Source organism: Staurois parvus, unplaced genomic scaffold (assembly GCF_062004578.1).
Source record: "Staurois parvus isolate SC_StPar_1 unplaced genomic scaffold, SC_StPar_1.0 ptg000576l, whole genome shotgun sequence".
In the NCBI taxonomy this organism is placed as follows: domain Eukaryota; kingdom Metazoa; phylum Chordata; class Amphibia; order Anura; family Ranidae; genus Staurois; species Staurois parvus.
The window spans coordinates 2,868,209-2,882,665 of NW_028318372.1; the positions used below are offsets into that span (position 1 = coordinate 2,868,209).

At 43.0% G+C, this 14,457-nt stretch overlaps 1 protein-coding gene across 1 annotated transcript in view; it reads left to right on the forward strand.

Moving 5' to 3' along the window:
- CDK6 (cyclin dependent kinase 6) overlaps positions 1 to 14,457 on the forward strand; it is a 225,328-nt gene that overhangs the window by 97,265 nt on the left and 113,606 nt on the right. The window contains exon 3 of the mRNA XM_089692120.1: positions 5,794 to 5,929. Within this exon, the coding sequence (XP_089548246.1) occupies positions 5,794 to 5,929 (136 nt within the window). The remainder of the gene's footprint in view (positions 1 to 5,793; positions 5,930 to 14,457) is intronic.

The following is a 14,457-nucleotide window of genomic DNA, read 5'->3' on the forward strand; positions in this document are numbered from 1 at the left end:
TCCTGACCAGGGCAATTTTCAGCTTTCAGCGCTATCACACTTTGAATGACAATTGCGCGGTCATGCAATACTGTACCCATATGAATTTTTTACCATTTTTTTGAGACAGATAAAGCTTTATTTTGGTGGTATTTATTCACCACTGGGATTTTTATTTTTTTTGCTATGTAAATGAAAAATTCCAAAAATTTTGAAAAAAAGTGTTTTTTTTTATAAACTTTTGCAAATAAATAATATTTCATCATAAATCTTGGCCAAAATTTATTCTGTTATTTTTTTAGTAAAAAAAAAAAAATCAAAATTAGTTTATAACCAAAAATTATAATTTTTAAACATTTTTTTTTACATTTTTATTTTATTTTTTTATATTATTTTTTATTTTTATTTTTTTTTTACATACTGTCACCCTAGCAGTACAGTGTCACCATGGTGACACTGTACTACTTGTGGGGGGTGATGAAGATTTTTTTTTTTTTTACACTGATTGCTTTTACACCCATATAGGATGTAAAAGCAATCATTTCTCTTTCTCTCTGTCTGCATTCTTGCAGTCATTGAGAAGTACTGAGTGAGCTGTGATTGGTCACAGCTTGTCACATGGTACAAGGCTGTTGTGAATAGCCTTGTACCATGTGACCTCTGTGATCATTCACAGATTTCACACGTAGCAAGCAATGATGTCACAAGTGACATCTTGCTTCCTACTTTGCATGTGATCACTGATTGGCCAATCAGTGATCACATGATCGGTCCTGTCCGACGATCGGTGTTTCACTGTGTCCGGAGGACACAGCGGGCACCGGATCGCGGTGCTGCGCGCTCCCAGGGAGCGCGCACAGCTAGAAAAGGCGGGTGCCGTTTATGAACGGCAACCCGCCACTGGACTGCCACCGCCCTCCTGTTTATAAACAGCAGGCGGACGGCAAGTGGTTAAAATTGAGCACGCTTGTGTAATGGCGTCAAACTACGATACTTAACAATCCCCATGGGTGACGCTTTAAAAATTTCTAGAGGTTACCAGTGTACAGATACAGAGGAGATCTAGTGTGAGAATTATTGCTCTCACTCCAACGTTCGCGGTGATACCTTACATATGTGGGCGTGGCCTACATATGTGGTTCTAGTGTACATGGACCTTTACTTCCCTGTCCCTATGCCCATCAAAATATGCCTTAAAACCGAAGTCCAGGCATGGCTTTTATATCGCACATTGGTCCAGTTTAGACCAATGTAAGTTTACAAATGCCGTACTTATGGGATCCCGGTGGAAGCACTGTAGTAGTCGCGGTTAAAAGACCCGGGACTTGTGATGCCCTGCTATGTAGTGAACACAGGGGGTTGCTCGCTCATCATATGTGTCATTCACAGAATGTCTTGCTGAATGCAAAGCGTTCTCTGATTGGGTGAGGTGTAGAGGTGAAGCAATGATGTCACCAATTAGCGAAAGTCTTGCATTCATTGAGAATTATGCACTTCCAGATATTTATTACCTCTCATAGGGATTGCAGGTACTCCCCCTGATAATGGCTTCACCTGCTTTTCTCTCCATAACCTTTAAGCCTTCTTTCTTTAAAGTGTTACTAAACCCACAACAGTAACATCAGACTGTAGATGCAGTAAAGCATGCTTGTTATACTCACTGTGGAACCGAAGGGGTTAATCCTCTGCACTGTGTAAAAAGGATGTTTGATCCTTTCTTCTCTGATCCTCCCCTTCTTCCACAGTCCCCAGTCCATCTGCTGATAGCACAGAGCTCTAGGAGTCACTCTACACCTGCTCAGTTTAGTGTGCATTGCTAGAGGGTTTTTTTTTCTTTTGGGAGGGTGCATGTGATCGGCACAGGGCCAATCAGTACTGTCTGGACAGAGGGTCAGGCGTTATGCAGCCTCATACGACAGTCAGAGCAGAATGAACACTCCTCTTACAAGCTTTAACCAGTGCTCAGCTGGACACCAATAGAAGTCACTAGACTGCTATATACTGCTGATGAGAAAAGGTATTTAGCAGTTTATATTTAGTAACATTGCATTTCCTTGTTCTGTGTACTGTGGGAGACCAGATATAGTGAATGCAGGGACCGGGGAGACCAGATATAGTGAATGCAGGGACCGGGGAGACCAGATATAGTGAATGCAGGGACCGGGGAGACCAGATATAGTGAATGCAGGGTCTGGGGAGACCAGATATAGTGAATGCAGGGTCCGGGGAGACCAGATATAGTGAATGCAGGGTCTTGGGAGACCAGATATAATGAATGCAGGGTCCTGGGAGACCGGATATAGTGAATGCAGGGTCCTGGAAGACCAGATATAGTGAATTCAGGGTCCGGGGAGAGCAGATATAGTGAATGCAGGGTCCGGGGAGACCAGATATAGTGAATGCAGGGTCCTGGGAGACCGGATATAGTGAATTCAGGGTCCTGGAAGACCAGATATAGTGAATTCAGGGTCCAGGGAGAGCAGATATAGTGAATGCAGGGTCCGGGGGGCAGCAGATATAGGGAATGCAGGGTCCGGGGAGAGCAGATATAGTGAATGCAGGGTCCTGGGTTTAGTAACACTTCTACGCATCACCCAGGGTCACAATTGACTTCCTGGACTCAGAAACGTCAGTCATGTTAATCCTGGTGCCTGCGCAATTCTTGTGTGTGTTCACAAATTCCTGATACAGATTAGCCCCTGCTGCAGTTTCTCATTTTGTGGTTTGCTACAGTGTTACATTGTACAGTCATAGGGATCGCCTGAGAGGGTAGACTGAGTAAATGCCTGTCCTGCCTGCAGAAGACTGATGGCATTGCAGCCTAGGCAGAGTCACTGGACTCCATCACAGTCTCCCCTATATGCTACTGAACTATAAGGACTTCTTTATTGGTAAACTGTTGCTGAACACTGTGACATGTAGGGAATTTATTCATGCAGACTTATAAAGATACTGAAAGCCCACTTTGACTGATGACATGAGAGACATTTGGGGCTGTCACTCCTGATAGCCCAGAAAATTGCCTGGCTGTCATGTATGGTACTTTCCAAATCAGTGGCCTAGATGTAACTTGCAGACCAGGTGTTCTAGGTACATTGGCTGCATACATGCTCAGGATCTGCGATTCAAATTCCAGATGCAGTGTGCTTAAAGTGTATGTAAATCCTAACTATTCACTTATCTGATTTGTTCGCTTTTGGTCTGTTGAATATACCAATAAAAGGATTTTATTATATTTGTTCGATAAGACCAAAAAAATACCTGGTGATCCTGCCAGAAATCTTGTGACTTCCTCTGCACTGTGCCGCACTGTTATCAGTTTGTATTGCTTTCAGCTATTTCTATGGACTACAAAACACTTCCTTCCTATATTATGGAAAGGTGAGGGGGTGTTCTGTACCCTTGTCTGAGAGCAGAAGTTGCCAAACTACAGGCCACAATCAGTCTGCTACAAGATTTTATCTGGTGTCAGCTAGGGTCAGTGGTGTCAGCTAGGGTCAGTGGTGTATCTTCGATATGCACAGATTGAGAACTAAGGTCAACACAGGCTGCCTATGGTATCCACTTCTGATATAAGAGGGTCTCTGATGGCGACCCAGATGTAAGGGGTAACTCTGGTGTAAGGAGCACTCTGATGTAAGGGAGACTGATGGGGACTCTGATGGAGACCTGATGTAAGGGGTAACTCTGGTTGGTGAAAGGAGGACTGTGATTGAAACCTTGATGTAAGGGGGGGAAGGCTGTGGTGTAAGGGAGACTGTGATAGAGATCTTTATGAAAGGAGGGAGTCTCGTGTAAGGAGGACTGATGTAAGGGAGACTGATGGGGGCCCTGATGTAATTGGGGGCTCTGATGGATACCCTGATGCAAAGGGGGGGCGCTGATGGGGATCCTGATGTAAGTGGTAACAGCGGTGTAAGGAGGACTTTGATATAAGGGAGACTGTGAAGGAGACCTTGATGTAAGAAGGACTCTGCTGTAAGGGAGACTGATGGGCACCTTGATGTAAGGGTGGACTCTGATGGGGACCCTGATGCAAGGAGGGGGGGCTCTGATGGGAACCCTGAAGTAAGGGGTAACTGTGGTGTAAGGAGGACTCTGATAAAAGGGAGACTGTGATGGAGAACTTGATGTAGGGCTTACTCTGGTGGAAGGTGGACTCAGATGTAAGGGAGACTGATGGGGGGCCAGATTTATGGAGGGACTCTGATGGGGACCCTGGTAAAAGTGAGGCTTTGATGGGAACCCTGATGTAAGGGGGACTCTGATGTAAAGAGGATTCTGATGTAATGGGGGACTCTGATGGGAACCCTGATGTAAGGGGGGACTCTGGTGTAAGGAACTACAGTATGATCCTCCTGCGCTCCTAAATAAACAATACTACTGAACGTGGGGAGCTGCTAGCACCCAACCATATACCAAATGGATACTAGGGCAAACAATTCCAAATACACTGGTACAGCGCTTACCCTAATAAATATCTATTAGTGCATGAATACAATAATAATTATTAATACGTGACTAAAAAAATGTATACCGTGAATATTATTGTGAAGTTATCACGTGACCCTGAGGAAGTCACGTGATAACGGGACGTAACGCGTAGGAACGTGGTGACATATTTCCTGCGTGGACGCCATCTTGCTACACCTAAAAACCCATGCAAATACACCCATAGCATGTGGTTTTACAGCGTGGTTTATCTTCATGAAAAGTAAGTGGGCAATTGCCTATACATGTCTTTTAAAGAATAATAAACAGATTTACACTATGGAAGATCTCTTTTATGTCTCTACCTTGATCCTAATGTGAGTTGGCTAGATCACATTTAAACATCTCTGGAGGGGACCTAGCTGCTTTAAACTGATACCAGTGAAGGGGATATCACCGCTTTGGACGGATATCATCCGCAGAGGGGGACCTAACTGTGGAGGATCTTTTTTAGTGATCCTACAAGCATTTTGGCCCATTTGGGTCGCTACAAGGAGGTGAGGGGGCAATTCTGGTGTAAGGAGGATTCTGATGTAAGGGGGTCTCTGGTGTAAGGAGGATTCTGATGTAAAGGGGGACTCTGATGGGAACCCTGATGTAAGGGGAGACTCAGGTGTAAGGAGGATTCTGATGTAAAGGGGGGCTCTGATGGGAACCCTGATGTAAGGGGAGACTCAGGTGTAAGGAGGACTCTGAAGTATTATTATTATTATTATACAGTATTTATAAAGCGCCAATAGTTCGCTCAGCTCTGTACATTACAAAGGGGGACAGAACATGTGACAGAACAATACCAATACAATGCAAAACATGAGGGGATCGAGGGCCCTGCTCTTTGGAGCTTACAATCTAGGAGTATGGAAGACTTATGAGGAGCCTGATGCAAGGAGGGACTCTGGTGTAAGGAGGATACTGATAAAAGGGAGACTTTGAAGGGACCCTGATAAAACGGGGATGCAGATGAGGATTGTTTTTCTGTCCACGAATATTTGTAAGTTACGCAATATGGCCCTTGTACCGAAAAGTTTGGAGACCCCCTAAGTGACAATGTAGCCTCTTTGAAAATACAACGCAGTAAGTAAACGTTGTCACTCTAGGACAGGAAGTGTGCTACTGGCAGAATCACCGGATGAAAATGCAGGAAAAAAACCTTTAAAAAAAAAAAACTAATGCAGCCACCAAAACTAAAGGCCTGGTAAGCTGCAATGTATTATGTTTTTGTTCTGAGGTTTTAACAATCTTTTCATTCCATTTCCTATACTAAAGGATGAAGCAACGAGGACAATAAGTAACAGTCCCTTTCCCTTTGTCTTTCTTCCTCAGGTTGTTTGATGTGTGCACCGTATCGCGGACAGACAGGGAGACGAAGCTGACACTGGTGTTTGAACACGTTGACCAAGATCTGACCTCTTACTTAGATAAAGTACCTGAACCAGGAGTGCCTAACGAGACGATAAAGGTATAAATACCCCTGTTTGTATCGTCGATGTATCTCTTACCTGGTTGAAGAACGGCTTTTTACAAAGCTCATATTGCACCAAGGTCTCAACTTTACTCACCATTTTGAAAGGCCGATATGTTTCATCTTCTGTTTCCCAGTTTCACTCATGGTTTCTAGTTTAGTCTGTTTTTCAGCCACACCTTGTGTGCCGTTATTTAATAATGGTTTATTCCCCTTAGTTGTCAGAAAGATAAAAATCAAAGTGGCAATTTTTTTTTATTATTTAAATGTTTTATTAACTTTTCAAATCACCATTTTAAATATACAAAAGCCAATAAAACAGGCAAATTACATTCCACCTATCTATTGTACCATTCCCCACAAATTTCCTTAATCTTTGACCCCACCCCTTTCCTATTCCCCCCCCCCCCCCCACTACCCTTTGATTATGCACTTTTAACATCATTCTAAAAATCCTGTTCCTTGATTAATACTGATATTGTACTATATTTATCCCCTTTCACTTCTTTTCCCTATTTCACATATTCTGGATATGCATCTGACTTTTTAAATTGTACCCACTTTTCTCGTCTTGTACGAAAGACCTCGATTTTATCTTCCTCCATATGGTAAAGTTCCTCAACTCTATATATCTTCTCCACTCTTTCTACCCAATCCTTTATTTTCGGTGCCTGTTGTTTCCTCCAAAACTTGGGTATCAGTCCTTTCGCTGCATTCAGATAATACAATAATCCAGTTTTTTTTATATTTGTTAACCGAGAACTCAGTACCGAAAAGAAGGCAAGTCTCAGGGTCCTTCGAATGTTTACCTCTGTTATTTCCTGAATTATACTCACTATATCCTCCCAGTATTGCCACAGATGTTTGTAACATTTTGGATAGAGTATAGAAGGGTAGATCTTACACTCTGTGTCCTCATTAGGAGACTTAGGCCTGTTGCATACGGTTGCTGTCCAGCTGCAATACGTCCCTCGTGGCATTTTTGCATGCTCGGAATGGACAGGCGCAACATCCAGCGCTGCTTCAGACAGCCTGTCAAAGGCTAAGTTCACACTAGCTTTAGACAGGCGTTTGGGAAGCATTTTTAACACTCCTCAAATGCCTATGAAAATTCTACACATGGCAGCACACAGTGCTGTTCACACTGAAGCGTTAGCGCCGCAGCAAAATTGATGCCCCATGTCAAGTCAGGAGGAGTTGAAGCCTCCCATTCAAGTCTATGGTGATGCTCCTCAAATGCCTGGCAGGCATTTGCGAGGCGTTTGCAGAGCGTTAATAACATTAAACTTCATTGTCAGTGTTTGTTGTGCAGTTTGAACACTTGGCAAATGCCTATCAAATGCCTCAAAAACACTCATAGGGTGTTTGGGGAGCGTTAAAAACGCTTCCCAAATGCCTGTCTAATGTCTGTCAAATGCTATAGGGGAGTTTGGCAAGCGTTAGAAATTAGTCAAGTGTGAACGAACCCTAAGTCTATGGCAGGCTGGAGCTGAACAGGAAGTGAAGGATAATCTCCCTACTTCCTGTCTGTCTGATGGGTGTCAGGTAAAGCAGGAACTGTTTGTGTGTGGGGAAGGGGAAAGTTGTTAAAACCACCTTTTCTCAACTAGGGTTGCTCCAGAGATTGCTATAGGTTGCTTGAGTAATGAGCAATTCTTGCTATATATGTTATCACTGGCACCAATGATTTTTCAGTTATCAGTAAAGGGGGCATTCTTCCCACTGACCAGCAATATAAGGGGCATTCTTCCCACTGACCACCAATGTAAGTAGCATTCTTCTCACTGACCATCAATGTAAGGAGCATTCTTCCCACTGACCATCAATGTAAGGGACATTCTCCCCACTGACCACCAATGTAAGTAGCATTCTTCCCACGGACCACCAATTTAAGGAGTATTCTTCTCACGGACCATCAATGTAAGGAGCATTCTTCTCACTGACCACCAATGTAAGGAGCATTCTTCCCACTGACTAGTAATATAGGGAGCATTCTTCCCAATGACCACCAATGTAAAGAGCATTCTTCCTACTGACCACCAATGTAGGGAGAATTCTTCCCACTGACCGCCAATGTAATGGGATTCTTCTCCACTGACTGCCAATGTAGGTGGGACTTTCCTCCACAGACCACCAATCTAAAGAGACTGTACACATCTGACCAGCAATGTAATGGAGCACTTCACTTATCACCAATGTAAGGGAGCAACTTTCCACTGACCCTAACGTATATGGCACAATCCTAGAAAAACCTCCAGTCTAAGAAGACCCGTATCCACTAACCAGCAATGTAATGGAGCACTTCACTAAACACCAATGTAAGGGGATACTACATGGACCACCACTGTAAATGGGCACTTCACCTTTCTACTGACCACAAATGTAGATGAGACTACCCTCCACAAACCATCAGTCTAAGAGAACCCTTCTCCACTGACCAGCAATGTAATAGAGCACTTTACTGAACACCAGTGTCAGGGGGTACTACATGGGTCACCAGAGTAAATGGGCACTTCACTGACCAACAATGTTGGTGGGACTTACCACCAATCTAAAGGAACTCTTCTTATCTGACCAGCAATGTAATGGAGAACTTCACCGACCACCAGTGTAATTGGGCACTGCACTGACCATGAGTGTAAGGGGGCACTGTCCTATTGACCATCAACGTAACTGAGACAATCCTCCACAAACCACCAGTCTAAGAGGACCATTCTGCACTGACCAGCAATGTTGGTGGGACTTACCACCAATCTAAAGGAACTCTTCTTATCTGACCAGCAATGTAATGGAGAACTTCACCGACCACCAGTGTAATTGGGCACTGCACTGACCATGAGTGTAAGGGGGCACTGTCCTATTGACCATCAATGTAACTAAGACAATCCTCCACAAACCACCAGTCTAAGAGGACCATTCTGCACTGACCAGCAGTGTAATGGAGCACTTCACTGAACACCAGTGCAGGCAGGACTTTCCTGCACAGACCACCAATATACAGGGACTGTTCTCATCTGACCTGCAGTGTAATGGAGAACTTCACCAATCACCATTGTAATTGGGCACCTCACTGACCACCAATATAAGGAGGCACCTTTCCATTGACAACAAATGTAAGTGGGATAATCTTTCACAAACCACAAGTCTAGGATGACCCCACTGTACTGCCCAGCAGTGTAATGGAGAACTTCACTGAACACCAGTCTAAGAATGTACTACAAGGACCACTATTGTCAATGAGCAATTCACTGACGTGGAGAAGAGGACTTGCTGAAGTTTAAACTGAGCATCAGAATGGGGAAGAAAGGAGATTTAAGTGACTTTAACCGTGGCATGGTTGTTGGTGCCAGACAGGCTGGTCAGAGTATTTAAAAAACTGCTAATCTTCTTGGATTTTCACATACAATCATCTCTAGTGTTTACAGAGAATGGTCCGGAAAAGAGAAGATATCCAGTGAGCAGCAGTTGTGTGGATGAAAATGCTTGTTGATGTCCAAGGTCAGAGGGGAATGGGCAGACTGGTTGCTGCAACATCCAGATGGTAGGGTCCGAATTTGGTGTAAACATGAAAGCATGGATCCATCCTGCCTTGTATCAATGGTCAGGCTGGTGGTGGTGGTGTAATGGTGTGGGGGATATTTTCTTGGCACTAGCAAGGTGTACCTAATAAAAGTGGCTGGTGAGTGTATAGCAGCCCTGGGTGTCAAATAGGCTATGTATACCACATTCCTTATTCTTTTATTTATTCTTGTATCCACAATTTACTGTTCATGTTAATATCCTATGAGATATAACCATTATTAGCAGGGGTTTACTCAGACCTCAATGTTATTTCAAGGGTTCATCTGTATTAAATTGAGAAAAGCTAGATTAGAACCTCCGATAGGATTTTATTGCTGTTTATGTCCCCAGGAGCGATTTTCCCCTCACCTCGTGTCCAGATGACAGTTGTCAAAAACAGGATGAGAAGAAAATCCTATATAACAGGTTTACAGGGACTTGTACAGCATTTGAAATCTGACCAAGATTCTAGCTCCCCTAATAAAATGTAGATTGAATACAGGGAATTTTTTTTACACCTGAAAATTGACCATGGGGACAAAGCTGTAATCCATATGTGTCAAACACAAGGCTCGTGGGCCGAATCTGGCCTGCCAGGCCATTTCACGTGGACCTTGAACCTCTCCTGCAGCTGCCCCCACCTTGCCTCAGCAGTCAGCAGCAGAGAGGAAGACAAAACTCCTCCACCAGATCCTGTGTTTCTCTGTGCAGCCGCAGAGAGACTTTTCTCTGCCCCCCCCCATCTCAGCAGTCAGCAGCAGATCTCCTCCTACAGATCCTGCGCCTCTCTGTGCAGCTGCAGCACCCCCCCTCCCTGCCCCCCCTGGTCCTTCTCCAAACACGCTTGTCTCAGCCCCCCGGTCTCTTCCTGGCAGCAGCACAAGGTAATAGGAGTGGACTGTGATGTAAGGGATGGTGGGTGACTTTTGACTTCTGATGGTAGGGGGCTCTTGACATCTGATGTAAGGGGTCGTGGGATGTTGTGGACATCTAGTCTTACAGATACAACCGACCCTTTCAGGGCAACCATAATGCCAATGCGGCCCATGATGAAATTTAGTTTGACACCCCAGTTCTAATCTTTCAGGATACCCATAACTGTTGTCCATGGTTCAGATGGAGTGCCCTGTTGTCTAATATGAACCAATGAAAAAGGCATGGATGTCCTCAAATATCAGTGGATTCTTCAAAACCAAATGGTCTAACCAGGAACTCCACTGTTCAGTTTTAAATCTGAGCAAGAGTAGAACGTTTGTGCAGCCATTACTAAATATTTCCTCATGACCTTAAAACCAAACAACAAGTTAATTTGGTCAAACAGAGTAAGAGCTTCACCAGTGACAGCAGGGGGATGCTTCCTGCTATGATGAAACCTTGCTTAATTGCTTGATTTCTTTGAAGGATATGTTAAATGTTGTTTTCCCAAGTATATACAAGCTACTGTGTCTTCAGACATTTATCACCTCTGATGGTCCTTTTTCAACCTAGTCCAAGTGGTTTTGATGGATCCACAAATACTGGCAATGAGGTTGCTTTATTCCTTTGAGGTTCTTGGGCACCATAATGTCGCTTTTAAAATTGCACAGACCACATGCGCAGTGTGGAGGGTTGTATTTCAATCCACAAGATCAACTTTCAGCTCTTCGAAGTTGCTTTGGCAATTAAATGGTCTACGGCTCAATATTTGTTTGTAGGGTTAATATTGTAGATCACCTCCACTGGCCCCTCTGCTTCGCATCCCACGTGATCGCCAAGGGGAATTCTAAGGTGGAAAACTGGATTCATCAAATTGTAGACCTCCCCTTGTACTTGAGGAAGTTGTTAGGACCTCATTGTATACCTAACAGACATTTTCATGTAATTCTAACAACGTAACACCCACACAGATTGAGGCATTTTTCTCCTCGGCTCAGCATGCAAGCTTGCTAAAATTGATGTATAAGTAGTTCCCCTTCGCCAGGAATAATATTCACAGTAATAAACGAAACATTTTTCTTGACTACATCTAAATATCCTGCCACATAAGTAGAGTCTCATGGGTACAAAATGGAGCCATATTGTAGCACCGTTCCTGCCTCGTAAGATCCATAAATTGTGAAATCTGCTGCGCCAGCTGTTTGAAAAATGTCGAATTTAATCATTGTAATACCAGAAGGTGTGTGATAATCCGTACACACTGTTTTTCCAAGTGTTGCCAAACTTGTGTGTAGGTTTACACTGGTGATTAGGGGGAAATGCAAACATATAGAATGTGCTGTACAGATGGGGTTCTGTTAAAGAGAATGTGTTTTCTTCAGAACATGTGTCAACCAAATCACTAAAATCTCTTACAAGCTTTAACATGTTAAAGTCATTTCAAAAGTCATATTCAATCTTTTCAAATCTGCAGTTTTATTAAAATAATACCTGGTAATCCTGCCATGAAGGTCCTTGTTCAAGTAATGGTCCTATGGTGGTAATATAAAATAAAACATAAAATAGGGCCCCACATCCAAAATTGTTTAGAATATGCGGAGAAAAAGAGGTATTACCCCAGGACTTTCGGGGTGCCCCATAAAGTATCAAACAAAACAGTCCATGGGTAATACCTCTTTTTCTCCACAAGGTCCTTGTCCTATTATGGGTGACAACACTCTGTCCCAGTCTCCCAACTGCATTGTCACCCTGTTACATGAGATTCCTAGGGAGGCTATAAGAGGCTGTTTCAAGACACTTTAGGCATACATGGTCCACTGACAGGACACCCGGTATGAGAAATGACATGAAGCCTTTGCTGGAGTGTGGATTGAGAGTAGCTACAAAGACCACCAAGATGCAACAAAGCTTTAACTGTATAGCTGGCCATACAGTTCTTGATTTTTGTCCAGTTCCTGCTGAATCGGCTGAAATTTAAGCTGTGGGAGACCCTGTTGGTTTCTCTGTCGACTTTTGTCGAAGGAGCTGTCATGCATGACTGTATAGCTACAATACACCTGAGACACTGGCTTGAAGCTAGAATATATTTCAGAAGACCAGACTTCATTGGCGGCAAGCTTTGACTACATTCATAAAAACTCAAGCAGTTCTGACTCGGAAAGCATTGAAGCCAAAAAAGCCAGACGACCAGAATTTTCAGAAAGTCAGCCTCCTTTTCTCTGATTATGCAGAAGTGGAATTAGCTTCCTTTTTCCATCTGTTGAGCTTCCTTATGGATTAGTGAGGCCACCTATCACTTTTGAGGAGGTTTGACAAAGCTTCCATTTCGCAGAAATTAGAGAGGCTTTTAAATGCAGCAGCATACTGTATGTGTCTAGATCTACCAATTGTCCTGTGATGTGATTTACATGGAAAGTAATGGAGGAGTACACTCGATGTCTGACCATCACTCCTATTTGAGCTTTTTGGACATTGTCATGCCAATAGGCATGGGCCCAACCATGGACATTGATATGAAGTTGGCCCCATCTTTATGGCTATAACAGCCTTCACTTTTTTGGAAAGGCTTTTGCACAAGATTTTGGAACGTGTCTGTGGGAATTTGTACCCATTCAGTCAGAAGAGCATTTCTAAGCTCAGGTACTAATGTTGAGTGAGAAGTAGACATGTGCACGCCGGAAATTTTTAGTTTCCGATGCATTCGTTCATTGAAACATTTTGTTTCGTTATATACGTTATGTTGACCTGATTTGTTTTTGGAATTAGTTTCATATATTCATTGGTCCGGATGGATTAAACAAATTTTGCAGTTTGGAAGATTGCTATATATTTAATATATTATCGAATCGGATGGATTCAATATTTTTGTAGGCTAGCCCAACTCACCAAGAGAAATGGCATGAGCTGATTGGACAATATCAACTGCTAAGGTGCATTCAAACTAACAACCAAAGTGTAAAGAAAAAAAATCCCTGACAACCCCCCAGAGTAGTAACTCAAGGACTTCTGACTCGGACAGCATTGAAGCCAAACAACTAGAATTTTCAGAAAGTCCGCCTCTATTTCTCTGATGACTGGTACCCTTTAAAGGAAACCTGCCAAAATACCTAGGCTATATAAATGGAGTTTACAGTCAATAAGTAACCAAACTAATTTTCAGATGCCGGAATTTCCTGTATAAAGTGGAATTAGCTTCCTCCTTCCATCTGTTGAGCTTCCTTATGGATTAGTGAGGCCACCTATCATTTGAGGAGGTTTGACAAAGCTGAAATTAGAGAGGCTTTTAAATGTAGCTGCATATGTTTCTGGATTTACTAATCTGTCCTGTGATGTGATTTACATAGAAAGTAATGGGGGAACACACTTGATATTTGACCATCACACCTATCTGAGCTTGTTGGACATTGTTATGCTGACGGGCATGGGCCCAACTACGAGCATTGATATGAAGCTTGCCCCTTCTTTATGGCTATAACAACCTTTTTTGGAAAGGCTTTCCACAAGATTTTGGAATGTGTCTGTTAGAATTTATGCCCATTCAGTCAGAAGAGCATTTAGAAGCTCAGGTACTAATGTTGAGTGAGAAGTAGACTCGCACCAGAAATTTTTGTTTAGTTTCAGATGCATTTGTTCATTGAAAAATTTTGTTTCGTCATATTCATTATGTGGACATGGTTTGTTTTCGGAATTTGTTTCATATATTCATTGGTCCAAGTGGATTTAAAAAAATTTGCAGTTTTTCTGGAAGATTGCTATATATTCAATATATTACCGAATCAGACAGATTCAATATTTTCGTAGGCTAGTCCAACCCACCAAGAGAAATGGCATGAGCTGATTGGACAGTATTGACTGGTAATATGTGCATCCGAATTAGCAATCAAAGTGTAAAAAAAAAAATTCCTGACAACCCCCCCCCCCCCCCCCCCCCCCCCAGAGTAGTAGTAATGTGCTACTATGGTGACACTGAAACACTATGATGAAAGATCACCAGTCATATGATGACACTGTACTGTGCTGGTGACAGTATTTAAGAAATAAAATAAAAT